Consider the following 14,009-nt stretch of genomic DNA (forward strand, 5'->3'; position numbering starts at 1 on the left):
GAAAGAGCAGGGCTTGTCTCTTGTTGCCCTCACACACCCCGGAGGGTGTCATGTTTCATCATCGGGCATTTACTCCTCATAGGGCCGGCGCTGCAATTCCCTACGGGCCCCCGAAGGGTCACTTTATCGGAGATCTTTTTCAGAGTGTGCCGGATGGGGCATGCAAGTGTGTGGGGTGTGGGTACTAAGGGGAGGGTAAGACAGGTGCGTGCAAAGTGAGATAACAAATTGAGATAAAGAACTTTTCTCTGGGTTGTTAATAAAAGGTGGAATCATATCAACCCAGTGGGTAAAATATTACCCCAAACAGGCAGCACTGTGCCTGAGTGTAGCAAGTCAACAGGTTTCGCGCCTCTATTGACACAAAGGTCGTTGGTGCTTCATCAGGACCAAGAATCAAAGAATTAGTGATGTGCACTTTATAATAATCATAAAGATAAATACCCTCGAGGAGAGCCAGGCCGAGCCAGAACGTTGTGTGCCCTACAGAGTGGCTAAAACTGGAGGCCACTCCCGAAACCTTAACCTAGAAAAGAAAAACTAAATAGAGCATAGGGAATGTGCATCAGTACAACTTGATGTACAAAGATGTGCCACAATCGTGTGCGCATCGTCCCGCAGTTAAAAGACATGAGACATAAGGAAACCTGGTGAAACACAGCCCCCACATGGCATCCCAATTAGGTCCAGTGGCGAGTCGAGCATGCGCAGCATCCAAAATACTGGCTGTCACATGTAAGGTCTCGTCATGTGCTATCACCGATACCCACGAAGGTACCCATACCTATAGCATGGAGGGACCCAGAATCAAGGATTTGTGCACTGAAAATGGCTAAAACAGGCATGGCAGGTCTCATCTACCCTCTATTAATGGAGAGTAGGATGAAACAAATGGTGGAATGGTACTGAAACCTCTGTTTCCTCAATCCCTTGCCACACAAGGAATGCCATGTATAAGTAACAATATCCTCATTAACTCATAACTACATGGACACATGCGAGTACTCGTATAAATAATATCCTTACCCAAAACTCTGAGGAGAATTACTCCAAGGGCTGGAGGCGATGGATATCCGCGCCTGGTCAGACTAAGAATGAAAAAATTTAATGGAAGGCCATGAGTAAACAAGCTTAATCCAATGTCAATACTGTACGCTAAGCCCTAATCACACGCACACTCCATAACTTACAATTTTTAGCGAGTGCCGACTGCCATGCACCTACCCTATCCATGCGCCTGCCAAAGATTATGGCCATGCATAGATTAAATAGTATCAGCAAATGGTGGTTAGGCAGCTCCCACTACTGGGACGTCTCGCCATTGCGTCCTGGTGGGTAGTGCGCATGTGTGGATGCTGGCCCCAACTGCGCATGCATCCAAGTTTAGAGGGAGAGAGCTATTCCCCTGCGCCTGCATACAGGCATGCTGCTTGTGGGCTAGTCATTAGGACAATAATGGATGCTTGCCCCAAATACGCAAGGCACATGAGTGCCTAGAACGCAAAGGCACGGGGGAACTGTTATGGGTGGTTAAATCCCTCAGCTTCAGGGATAGTGTCCCCTTCATATTTATAGTTAAACCTCAAGGTGCGGTGCCCCTAATCTAAAAAGAAAGGTAAGGACTACAAGGACATAAAATTCGCAGAGTCCTGGTATAGATGTATCCAGGTCTACCTCCTGACAGCATTTCTATCAGGTTAGACAAAAAAGTTTTTCGGGGGAATGGTAGTGTGTGTGGGGGGTTTTCAGTCTCATGTAAGAAAAGAAAAAAGAAAACAGAAGGGATAGGAAAGCAATACGATCCCTCAGCCAAACAGCCTTGCATTCGCTATATCAACACAAAGAAAAAGAAGAGGGACCAAGGAGCCAATTATGGTCCAGTGTCCATGCTTCTTTAATATAACATCCAAACCAAAAAAGGACACTGTTCCAAGGCGGGGTTTAAAGGTTTACCCAACACCCTCAAAAAAGAGGAGAGGAAAATATCTATGCTGATAATAAGACATTTGTAGACAGAACTTTCATATGGTATGGGTAGATATGAAATCTGGAATTACGCATAGAAACTATCTTAATATAGTTGTTCAACAGACATAAACACTCTGGCTCTAATTACGATTTTGGGGGGACTCATGTCTGCCCGGCACTGTTGCGGACTGGGAACCGACTGACCTCAGGTCAGTGGTGCCGACTGCATCATTTGGCTGCGACTACACACAGTGCGGTCGGAAACATACATTTATCTATGGGAGCTTGTGTGGCAGGTGAAAACGCCCACAGCATAAGCTCCCATAGAAAAATGGAGGTTTCAAAACTTGAGGTGCCTGTCACCTGGCTCAAGGATGTGGAGGGGGGCACCTTAGGTATCCCCCAGGGCAGTAAATGGAGGCTGAGAAGTGATGGGGCCCTGCTAGGGACCTCCATAGACACTTACCAACAACAGTTCCATGTCAGAAAGACTGACAGGGAACGGCTGTCGGAAAGTGCCATTGTAACTCCGATGGCGGAAACTCCATCCCTAGTGGATTATGAGGCCTTTCCAACTGGGCGATGGGCTCCTTGAGCCCGTCGGAACACGTCGGATTTCCCAGCTGGTTTAAACTTTGGTCGCCTTCATTATAATACGCGGTCAGACTTGAAACCTGCAATGTCAGTCGGAAAGCCTGCTGCCAGTGGTCAGAGGCTTTCCAACCAACATTGTAATAAGACCCTCTGTGTTTTTTATAGGTAAATGGCCACTTTCCTTTTTAGGTCTCGCCTTGAGCGCAGCGCGAATGGGCTGCTCTAGGAGAAGGCCTCCTATAATCACTGCAGACATTCAGAACGCTTTCAGAAAGCTCATGCATGTGGTTGTCACATCAATTGGCCTTTCCTTATGGCTTTCAAGAAATGAAAGCACGCAATTGGCCAAACTATATGCATTATCACAACACCGCACTGATGCTACATCCTCTCACCATTTATACCCTCCCTATCGCCTTCCCACTATTCAGGTACATTGATGATCGCATGTTTAAGCCCTTGCAGAAAAATATAGTGTCCATCAAATATGAGGTGAATCCTAAACTCGGTTCATGGTTCGGACAGCCGGGGAGAGGCGTAGCCTGGTACTGCAAGGTAAAATGGAGGTGAATGGGGGTCAGAGATATTGTGGTCAACGGGTTGGGTAAGGCCCAAAGAAGAAGTGTGTAATGGTTTGTGGTGTGACACTTCCAACTGATGGGGGGGCCATCATTTTGGAGCATGTTGCTTAGAGAATAGCACCACCATAAGAGGCCTGTCTTCCTGACGGTACCCCCACCCCCTTCCAGGCGACCATGTCTGATGCACATAATTAAGCTTGTGAGACCTTTCAGACAAAGCATCCACAGCTTTCATTGGATCTTCACTCAAGGTGGACCAGCCGAAGAAAGGAGAGACTCCTTAGCAGCAAGGCCCTCATTGGATCTTCACTCCACGTGGGCCAGCAGAAGAAGAGAGAGACCATTTAGCTGCGACATGCTCATATGCCTTGATTTCCTCAGAGATAAATATCTGTATGAACAGGCATTTCCAGGAAAATGCAGAAATTACAATCCAATTAGGTTTAGAGCACCACACTTAGACTCCCCATTCCTTTAGCAAAGATGGCAGCAGTCTATAGACCTTGTGACTCCAAGGTAGTGCGAGAATTCTCTTGTCTAGAAGAATTCTGTCACATCTAACAACTGGCTCCAGAGAGAAAACCAGAGCAAGCTGCCAGTCTTCCTCCTCTGGTCTTTCCATGTAGAGCTCCAGTTGATGCATGTCAATTCTTGGGATCTCTGTGAAGCCACAATTGTTTGTAAACTGTAACACTTCTACAAAGATCCGCTACAAATAGTTAGGAGGTGGTCTTTATGGTTAGTGTGGAGCAGTACTTGAGTGCACAGATTCCTCTTTTGTACAGTTGGCAGGGTCATGGACCACTTTAAACCCTGCTTTGGCTGAGCGTAAGGGAATTAAGAATCCATAGTGGTTGCTGCAGCACCATCCCCCTGTGGCTTGCTTGAAGCCAGGGTTTAAATGACAGTCCCGTCCCAGGGATTAATGCATTTGTAGATGTCACATGTAATCCTTACGAGGCCTTAAGATTGTTTTATATGGTCTTACTTTTTCCCCATAAAGTTGGCTTTATTTGAATCCATTTACCAGGCAATGACCTCTGTTATTTTTAACTTAATTTGACCTTTGACCAAGTAGGTTATCAACAAGCTTATCCATTGTTTAAACCTGAGAATGAAGACAAAAGTATCATAGATAACTAACTGCGTGGTACTCAACATGTTTGGTAATTTGTTAGGGTTCCTGAAGTCATAGAATCAGAAGGAAGCATTAGTCTAAATACCGAGGGTAATTTGAGGGTACTATGAGAATGTCAACACAATTATATATTTCTACCAGATAAGTGGGTTATCTGGTCACCGGCCTCAGACGTTGTAGTCATCGTCTGTAGATGTGACTTTCAAGAATAATTTTAGTTTCCTAAAATGGGCGATTACATTACCAAAGAGAATAACTCTAGTTTCCTGTAGTAGGTGAGTACGGTGGTGACTTGTTTCCACTTCCAGAATATTACAACCAACATGGGACTGTGTTACAAATTAGGTTAAAGTTAAGAGATTTGTGGTTGTGTTGGATGTCTTGCTCCCGTTTGACCCCCAGGGTAATGGTATTATCGCCCCAGGTTCATATCTTCAGAAATGCACTAAGACCATTAGCCATTTTTACCTGAAAGCAAACTTGCTAACTCATATACATATGCTACTTTCGGCCACACTTGAATATTGCCAAGGTATTTCAGTCTAGTGCTCAAGATACATAGATCTAGACCATGGGTACTCACAAACAAATTCCCAGGGGCCACACATTATGGTCTGTGGTGTGCCTGAGGAGCACATTGATTCTAGCAGAGTGGGAGTGAGGTTTTGGAGGGGATACAAGGATGGTGTAGCAGAAGCGAAGCATTCATATGGGGGGGCAGCGAGTCATGGAGTTATTTTGAGGGTTTCATTTGATGCTGCCCTCTAAAGGAAGCTGCGAGTCTCTAGAAGAGTCATTGATTGGACTGTACTGTATAATGCTGTGCCTGAACCACCATCTCTCTAACCCATCTTGGGGTAAGCATTCTCAGCAAGCTATTGCTACCTTGGGAGAATCCCGTTTTTAAAGCAAGTAACTTAACTATTGAAGTGGAATGAACTCAAATTGCACAATGTAAGAACTGAAAAGAATAACCTGGGATAAATGCTGGCTGCCCCACTAGTCTAAATTGTGTGATCCTAACCAATTTTTTTATTTCACTGTGGCTCGTCTTTCTTCATTATCACATATAAAAGCATTTTCAGATACATTAGTTCAGGATGTGCACTGTACAAAACCTTATCTTGTGTACTATTTATTAAATTATTATGTTGTCCATGTACAATAACAACCCAAGCGACCTGGAAAGGTCCACTTGATGACTGACTTGCCTCTTGGTACACTATTTTTTTCAGGGTGGGAGGAGACATTAACTTTTCTGTGTTCACTTTTGAAAACGTTTTCAGGGTGGGAGGAGAAAAGAACATTTGTATATTCATTTTTTAAAACTATCACTTTAAAAAAATATTTTTCAATGCACTGATATATCATGTTCTAAGGTGCAACACTTCTGCACATTAATGAAATTCACTTTTTTGGATTTTGGAGAGACGTTATCACATTTTTTTTAAATTAATATTTTAATTTATTTTTTGGAATCCACCAAATAAATGACAAATACAGCCACATCTCACCTTCACATTATAACCACCTATTTGACAGATCACATCCCCAGACTATAGTATGCCTCCCACCTCTCCCATAACTTTTCATACTTCAGTCGACATCCTCGTGCAGTATGAATAGGCTTTTCGAGGTGAATGCACCAGTCTAATCTGCTCTCCATTCTGCGAGGGACAGGGTGCGGGGTAGTTCTGTCTCAGGGCAATATCCTGCTTAGCAATCAGTGTGGCAACACCAATGAACCTAAGGTCCGCCCGGGAGCCACCAATCTCATCAACCTTGCCCAGCAGACCCACCCTGGGAGTTAGGCCAAGGTCCCGCTCCAAGACCTCCTAAAGCTCACGTTGTATTCACAGCTAATATGTGGACATAACCAGGCAGGCCCAGACTACGTGGGAAAAGTCAGCCAGAGCTGTGGAACAGCAGAAGGAGACAGGTTGAGGGATTCTCCTGCACAATGTAAGTGTATTGGTGTGAGGTACTCCGTGTGTAGGCAATTTAATTTATTCAGCCAGAGGCGTGTGTAGATGGCCAACATGCACAGAGCCAGCGTGGACTCCCTCCAATCTGCCTCTTCGAGCTCACCAACCCAGCCCTCCCAGCAGAGTCGGAGGGTATCAGAACCGTGTGGGGGATTCGTAGTGAGCAATAAATAAATTTGGGACATTGCGACTTTACCAATGCAGCCCACCAGCAGTTTGGCCTCCAGGGGGCTAAATTCCAGAACCTCCGTGTCAGGTGGGATGTTAGCTAAAAGGGTGTGGTGCAGTTACAGATATTGATGGAATTGTGTTTGAATAAGATTGTAGCAATCCTGTAGGTCTCAAAAGGGCAAAATGTGTTTCCCCTGCCAGACATCCCCAAAGATGTGATGCCGATCTTCTCCCATTTGTGGAAGCCCTCTAGGCCAGTCGAGTGGTGGAGCTAGCCTCCACAGGGTGGTCATCCCAGTCAATTTACAGTTCCAGCTTAGGAAGATCAGTGTGAATCTCCAGCAAAGGAAGATCACACATGTGTTGCCAGACAGGCTATAAGGTACTAGAGCACCGTACAGTGTATCTAGAATGCTGTCAAATCTTAGGAAGAAAGCTTTCCTCGATGTGTTGGATCCTCCCACCATCGATGAGCCTGTTGTTAACAACAATTAGTTGGGGGTCCAGGTAATAGCATTAGAGGGTCATCATTCCTAACCAACCATCATACGGAGATTGTCTACCATTGGGAAATGCATTTCGGGAGTGACCGCCTGACCAGACAAAGGAGCAAAGAGTGGAGTTGAGTGCATGGAACCAGCGTGGGGGAATTTGTAGTGGGAAGTGTTGGAATATGTATATAATGCAAGGGAGAATCCTCTGAAATATGATATAATACTATGGCTGATGCGTAGTGGCACCTTCTGCCATCTACATCAAACCTTACAGAAGGCTTTCACTGTGAGGGAATTTTTTATAATTTGTGGTTATTTTTGATAAATTAACTTGCAGACTTGACCTGATTTAGATCTTGGCGGATGGGTTACTTCGTCACGGAGTTGGAATTCAGGTTGGCAGAAATACAAATCCCATAGGAAATAATGGAATTTATATTTCGGCGGAAGGGATATACGTCACCGTTGTAACGGAGTAACCTGTCTGCCAAAATCTAAATCAGGCTCTAAGTTTGATTTGCTTGTTCATGTGGATGTTTTAAGTGGTTGTATGCTTTAAGTGTTTGGCTATGTAATAGCCCCGATATGAGAAACAACATATTGGTATGGAGGATTGACACAGTCTCAGATTTTAATTCATTATCTTTCTTTTCTCCCTTAGGCGTATGTTGAAACTGTAAGGATAATGGAAGATGAAACTCTAAAATCACAGACTAAAGAAAATGGCGATGTATTCCTGTGGCTCAAGCATGAAGCAGCAAGAGGCGATGCTGTTGCTCAGGTAAAAAACAAGATATTTTTTTCTCTTCGTTTGAATATGGAATTCTTTTGGAACAGGGCGTAATTTAGTGAAACTCTTAGAGACAGTCCGATATTTGAAACATTTAAAAAGCTTGTGTGAAAGGCAATATGCATAAGTTGCCATTTTAAATTCTGTGGATTTTTCATATGCATTTCGTGTTACACTGAAAATGTGTTTCAATGAACACTTTATAATCTTCCTGTCAGTGTAATGCATGTATAGCAAAGCAGGTTACATACATTTCCAAGAGAGATTTGATTTTTGTTCTGGGGTGCTGACTTGCAAAGGCCATTTAATTGTTGGTTTTATATATTCTTAGCGATATATATATATATTCACTGAAAAAACCATAGGTTATAGACCATATATAGTTAGGAATTAGCATTTACAAAACCTTGAAAATTCACTGAAAAAACCATAGGTTATAGACCATATATAGTTAGGAATTAGCATTTAAAAAACCTTATTTTACTCACACAAAACCATTGAAATTCCATATATAGTTAGTTGCACTAACTATATATTGCGCACCCGCAATCCACTGCTGATGATGTCACATATTACATCATTCATGACATGGTCAGTGACATCACTGATGACATCACTGATGACATCTCAAATGACATCACTGATGACATCACTGATGACAACATCCAGTGACTATGTTTCTGTAAAGTTAAAATATGTCTTACATATTGAAGAATGAGTGGATGTATAAGTGTCTGGACGAAGGATTTAGTAGGTGCATGACTGAATGTATGAGTGAGTGATTAAATGTGTCTCACTGAGTGCATGGGTTAGTGACTAAACTGTCTTAATTTGTGCATCATTATGTCTGTTGTTCTGTAAACTGCTGCATGTGTTGATCAGTAGCTATATGAGTAACTATATGGGTTATTGATTGATTGCCCAAGTATTTGCATGGGAGACTGAGTGTGTGTGTGGCTGGATGGGAGGTGTGTGACTCTGTACAGATCAATGTGTACTTGTATCAATGATTGTATAAGAGAGTAAGTATGTGTTAGTATATGGTTGAAAACGTAAGGTGCTCTATGTTTAACTGTATAGAGTAGAAAATGGAAGTGTGATTGATTCTTTACAGGACTGACTAGGTGTGTGAGTAACTCCATGGATGAGTGGCAGAGTGTGAGTGTCTGTATAGGTGTATGAGTGCATATGATTGTGTTGTAAACATGAGTGATTGTATGTATGAATGATTGTATGGGTGAATGAGTGAATGTGTGTGTAGACGTAGGAATCAGTGAGTACGTATGTAGTAACTAGTATTGGTGTGTCAATGGTTTCAAAAATTATACTCTGTTTTTAACACTGGGTGAAACAGAGGTTATATTAAAATGTGAGGAGATGCATTGTATTGTCACATGAATGATATCATCAGTGATGTGATCATTGATGTCAAGTGAGATGTCATCAGTGATGTCATTTGAGATGTCATCAGTGATGTCATCAGTGATGTCACTGACCATGTCATGAATGATGTAATATGTGACATCATCAGCAGTGGATTGCGGGTGCGCAATATATAGTTAGTGCAACTAACTATATATGGAATTTCAATGGTTTTGTGTGAGTAAAATAAGGTTTTTTAAATGCTAATTCCTAACTATATATGGTCTATAACCTATGGTTTTTTCAGTGAATTTTCAAGGTTTTGTAAATGCTAATTCCTAACTATATATGGTCTATAACCTATGGTTTTTTCAGTGAATTTCAATGGTTTTTTAATAGCAAATATCATAAGCTGTCGAATGTCAAGTACGTGGTAAGTAAAAACATTTTCGTGTTTATGCACACTGATCTGCTTTGATTGCTGCCCCCCACCCCTCATTTCTATTAGGAGTACTCTCTCTTTGCAGATAGTGAAGGGTAGTTAACGCAGCCCTTTCCCCCTTTGTAATCCGTCGTGCCTGCTTCTCTCTCCATTTGATTGATTGTTCTCTTTGGTTCATTCTCTATTTACAAACAAGCACAGAGTCGCAATACTCTGTTTAGTCTTTGCAGATAGCGAAAAATCGTGTAAAAAAACAAAAGGAATCGAGCAAAATCAGTAGGCCACTAATGGGATCTCTTTTGACCTCGCTAAAATAGAAACATTAGGAACAACCTGTTGAAAATAGCAATGCGTATGTATATAAGCGGCGTTCATTTGTGTTCACAGTACCCCTTGTTGATTGTTTCAATCGAGCATTGAATTGTTCGAAGTTAATTCTCTTAACGATCTTCTCTACCTGCAAACGAGGAAGAATAGGAATATTCTATCTCCCTTTGCAGATAGTGAAGGGTAGGTAACGCAAGCCTTTAACACGTCGTACCTATTTCATTCCTCATTGATTGATTGATTGTCCGAACATTGACTGTTTGGGAATTAGTTCTTTTTGGAGGTATTCCCTGTTTGCAAATAAACGTAGGAAAATCTTTGCAAGTAGTGAAAGGGTACGTAATGCGGACCGTTCTCCCCCGTTGTAATCTGTCATGCCTATCTACTCCCCACTGATTGATGCACCTTTTTCACCCGGACCATTTACTAGAGATACGTCATCTGGCCCGACCAGAGAGCACCCCTAGTGAAAAGGACATATGCAATAATAACGAAGTGATCACTGTATCCTGTTAACAGAAACTTTACCATGAAACAACCTGGAAAGAAAAAAATAGGAAAACGAAAATCAGTAGGCCACTGATGAACATGAACTTTTATTAAACAACGAACAAAGAAACGATAACATAACGTAATGATAAAACCTATTAATGTCCTAGAAACAAGAAAACGTTAAAATATGCCAGTGGTGAGAGACCAGAAAAACAGTAAGAGAAACCAAATCACCCCTCGCTGTCCCACCGCCTGCCACGCCAAAAAAATCGATAGACTAGGGAAAATGCAAGTCAGTAGAACATCCACCCCCACTCTGGAAACTTCCAAGGTGGGGCAGGGTTCCGGCTACGCCCAGCCGGGAGCAGCCCATATAAGGCAGGTCCTGCTGCCACGCCTCGGCCAGGAGATCCTAACGTAGGGTGTAGCCGGAGGAGAGGCCGAGACCAGCGGGACCCGGCCAGGGGATTGCCTTTACAACGCTGAACAGTTGCAGGGGGGGGGAATGTCTCCTCGACCCTCCCCTCTCTCTCCCAGTCCGGCCGCGGTGGCCCTTGAGAGTTGCAGGTAGTCCCGCCACATGCTCTTCCGGTCCGACCACCAACGGTCGGGGGGCCGAGGCCGACGGGATCCGGCTGCAGCCGATAAACCAAGAAACCCGTTCATGGGGCCAGAGCCAGGGGCGTCCGGCCGACATCCACCGGAAGCCCGGCCCGAAGACGGACGGGACACTTCTTTCTTTTATAATGGCTGCGACAACACTGGAGGGGGATGTCTTGCACATGCCTCCGACCCCCCCCTCGTCCTCATCGCCTGGTCCGGCCATAACAAATCTCAAGCGAGACGCCGTGGGGTGCACTGGGAGGGAGAGACGGTGCGAACAGGCCTCTCCCGCCTCCCCAGGTGGAGGCTTCCCAGCTGCACCCTCAGCGCTCCAGGCGGTGGCATCCTAACAACTACAGTGCTGCACAGTTTCGGAACGACCTAGATAACGGTTCTTCCACTGTGGCCATGCTGCAACGTCTCGCCCGGCAGGGTGGAGCCCGTCCGCTCATGTGACCCCGCGATCGCCGGTAGCTGCCGAACTCTCAAAATGGCGGTCGACCTGGCAAGAGCGGGCCCAACATAAAGAAATGGCCCGGTCACTGGTTGACTCCACCACCGTAGTCCTCCACGACCTTGAAGATTCTAGAGGAGCCGCGGGAGTCTCCGACCCCCGATGGGGAATGACTGCCATGATCGCCCGTGGAGTGACGAAACTGTATCCGCGGGACGTCGGCGCTCCCATGCTGGCGCCAGCCTCACTTTGAATTACTACAATCCTGCAGACCTTACTTCCGGTGAAAGCACAGTGTGACCCGGTAGGAAAAATTATTGCACCCCCTCCCCTTTTTGACTGATAGTTCAAACCACCGATCCTTTCCTTTGCCCTTTTAACGGAACTTTGGACTGCCTCCCCCTCTTTTACATTTTCTAGAGAAAACAAAACATTAACCACTACATTAGCATAGCAGTTGACACCAGAACTGTTTTCAAATTGAAAACCAACAACATCTTCAACAGAATCCTTTTTGTTTCTGCTGTGACCCTGCTACAGCACAGGCATTGTCCCCAGCAGTAATTCTGCAATGCCGGTAAGAATAGCTGTGGTGCCTACTGGACTCACTCACCCCCGCGGCGCCCCACGCCGTTTTTTGCTGGGCGGCAACTTACTAGACATCACTTTCGTGCCATCTAGATTTCAGCGCGTTCTGCTGCCTTGGAACTATTCGCACAACAGACCGCTACTGACAAGAATATTTCATTATTGGTGCTGTCAATTTCAATAAATCTATTGGATAATTAAAAAGAAATTGCCACGGTCTCTTCGTTGTTTAAATGTTTTTACTGTTTTTGTTTTGTTGTATATATTTATATGTTATTAAAATTTTATATTCCTACTACTTTGTTGGAGTGCTATATATTTTTAATGTGACACATAATTGTAAAAACTTTGATGTACAAAGAGTCATTCCTGGAATCTTCCGCTTCAGGCTCGGTCCCCTCCCCAATCACAATACAGGATGGTTTTCAGATAGTAGGAACGCGTGTGCTGTGACGGATCACATCGGGTGTGGGCCTTGATCTACTATAACTCCTTTGAAGAGGGGTGATTCTTTACAGCTGGGGCCATAAACTACATCTGCAGGGCTAGCTGATAGCCTAGGACCGGCCTGGACATTCGGACACAGAGGAAGAGGAGTGTCAGAGGGTGCGGTAGTGAATAGGGCGAAAGGGAGGTGTCGGGCGGGCACAGAGTGTGATTCTCAGGGAAGAGCAGCGCAGATGGGGGGAGGTTTATTGCCCATGCATAAGACAGAGAGCGGTGGTGACCAGTGCCTGGGGGAGATGCTTACGAGGGTGAGGAGCCATGCTACGAATCGACAGCGTGCAGAGAGTGGGTCTGGTCAAGACATCTAAAATGGCTGCCGTGCACGACAAAAGTGTGGCATTTCAAAAAAGGCAAGATGGCGCAGACAATGTTTTTCAACACTTCCTCATTTCCTTCGAATCGAACGTTAACAGACGTTGGGGCATATTACCAAAGTTAAGCGATATTTATCCCTAACGATGCTTACCAACCAATTTTTTACCACTAAGCATCGTCAGAAATTATCGAAGATAAACCTTACTATTATCAAGGTTTATCGCAAATGCGATAATAAACGGCCGCAATGCATGAATATCGCTAAAAACTCAGCGATATTCATGCATTACCGAGCTAATACTCTTAGCCATGTTATCCACCTCCCATTGGATAACATGGCTAAGAACTGCTCAGGGCAGGTGTTACTTTTTGGAGATATTCGCGCTTAGCGCGAATATCTCCAAAAGTTGGTAATAGGAGATAGATATCTTGCATGTTGTAATGCAAGTTATTGTGGTATATGGAACTCATACCATAATCTCTCAGGAAAGCAGAAACTGATCCTTTTGGGACCGCCTAAAAAGGCCTAGGGGGTGAGGAGTACTCTACTTTGCCCCCTTTTCACGTTCCGAACTATTTTATTTTACTCTCTTCTGTAATTACACAAAATACCAGCGATAAGATGCATCGGAGACACACAGTGAGAGAAAGGAGGCCGGAGATGAAGAAGACATGTCAAATACACATTGGAGATAATATAGTGGCAGAAGGGAAGTAAATATGAGTAAACTTACCATGTAACATAAAAATGTTGCACTCTATACTATAAGTCTCATTTTATACTACAATCACTTCGCTACAACCTCATAAATTAAAAATAAAAATAAATAATGTCTCAAACAATTTTTGATTTCTAAATATAAATTTATTCTTCAGAATTTTCTAAATTTGAAACAACTAGTAACATGTCCTCATCAGTAATTTCCTCTTCAATCATCTCATCTGGAATCTCCTCATTAAAAGTCTGCAATGATGATTCTTGTAACTCTATGGTCTCCAAACACTCGATAAATTCGCCATCAAGAGATTGATCAAAAAAATCATTCAAGTCATCTCCTCCTTCTGACAATATTTCATTATTGGTGCTGTCCATTTCAATCAATGTAGTGGAATCATTCAAGTCATCTCCTCGTGACAATATTTCATTATTGGTGCTCTCAATTTCAATCAATGTAGTGGAATCATTCAAGTCATCTCC

The 14,009-nt window shown here is 43.8% G+C and overlaps 1 protein-coding gene across 1 annotated transcript in view; it reads left to right on the forward strand.

The window, feature by feature from the left end:
- Positions 1-14,009, forward strand: part of SEL1L3 (SEL1L family member 3) — a 684,155-nt gene that overhangs the window by 326,837 nt on the left and 343,309 nt on the right. The window contains exon 12 of the mRNA XM_078678371.1: positions 7,593-7,712. Within this exon, the coding sequence (XP_078534497.1) occupies positions 7,593-7,712 (120 nt within the window). The remainder of the gene's footprint in view (positions 1-7,592; positions 7,713-14,009) is intronic.

The sequence above is a fragment of the Lissotriton helveticus genome, chromosome 2_2, assembly GCF_964261635.1.
Source record: "Lissotriton helveticus chromosome 2_2, aLisHel1.1, whole genome shotgun sequence".
In the NCBI taxonomy this organism is placed as follows: domain Eukaryota; kingdom Metazoa; phylum Chordata; class Amphibia; order Caudata; family Salamandridae; genus Lissotriton; species Lissotriton helveticus.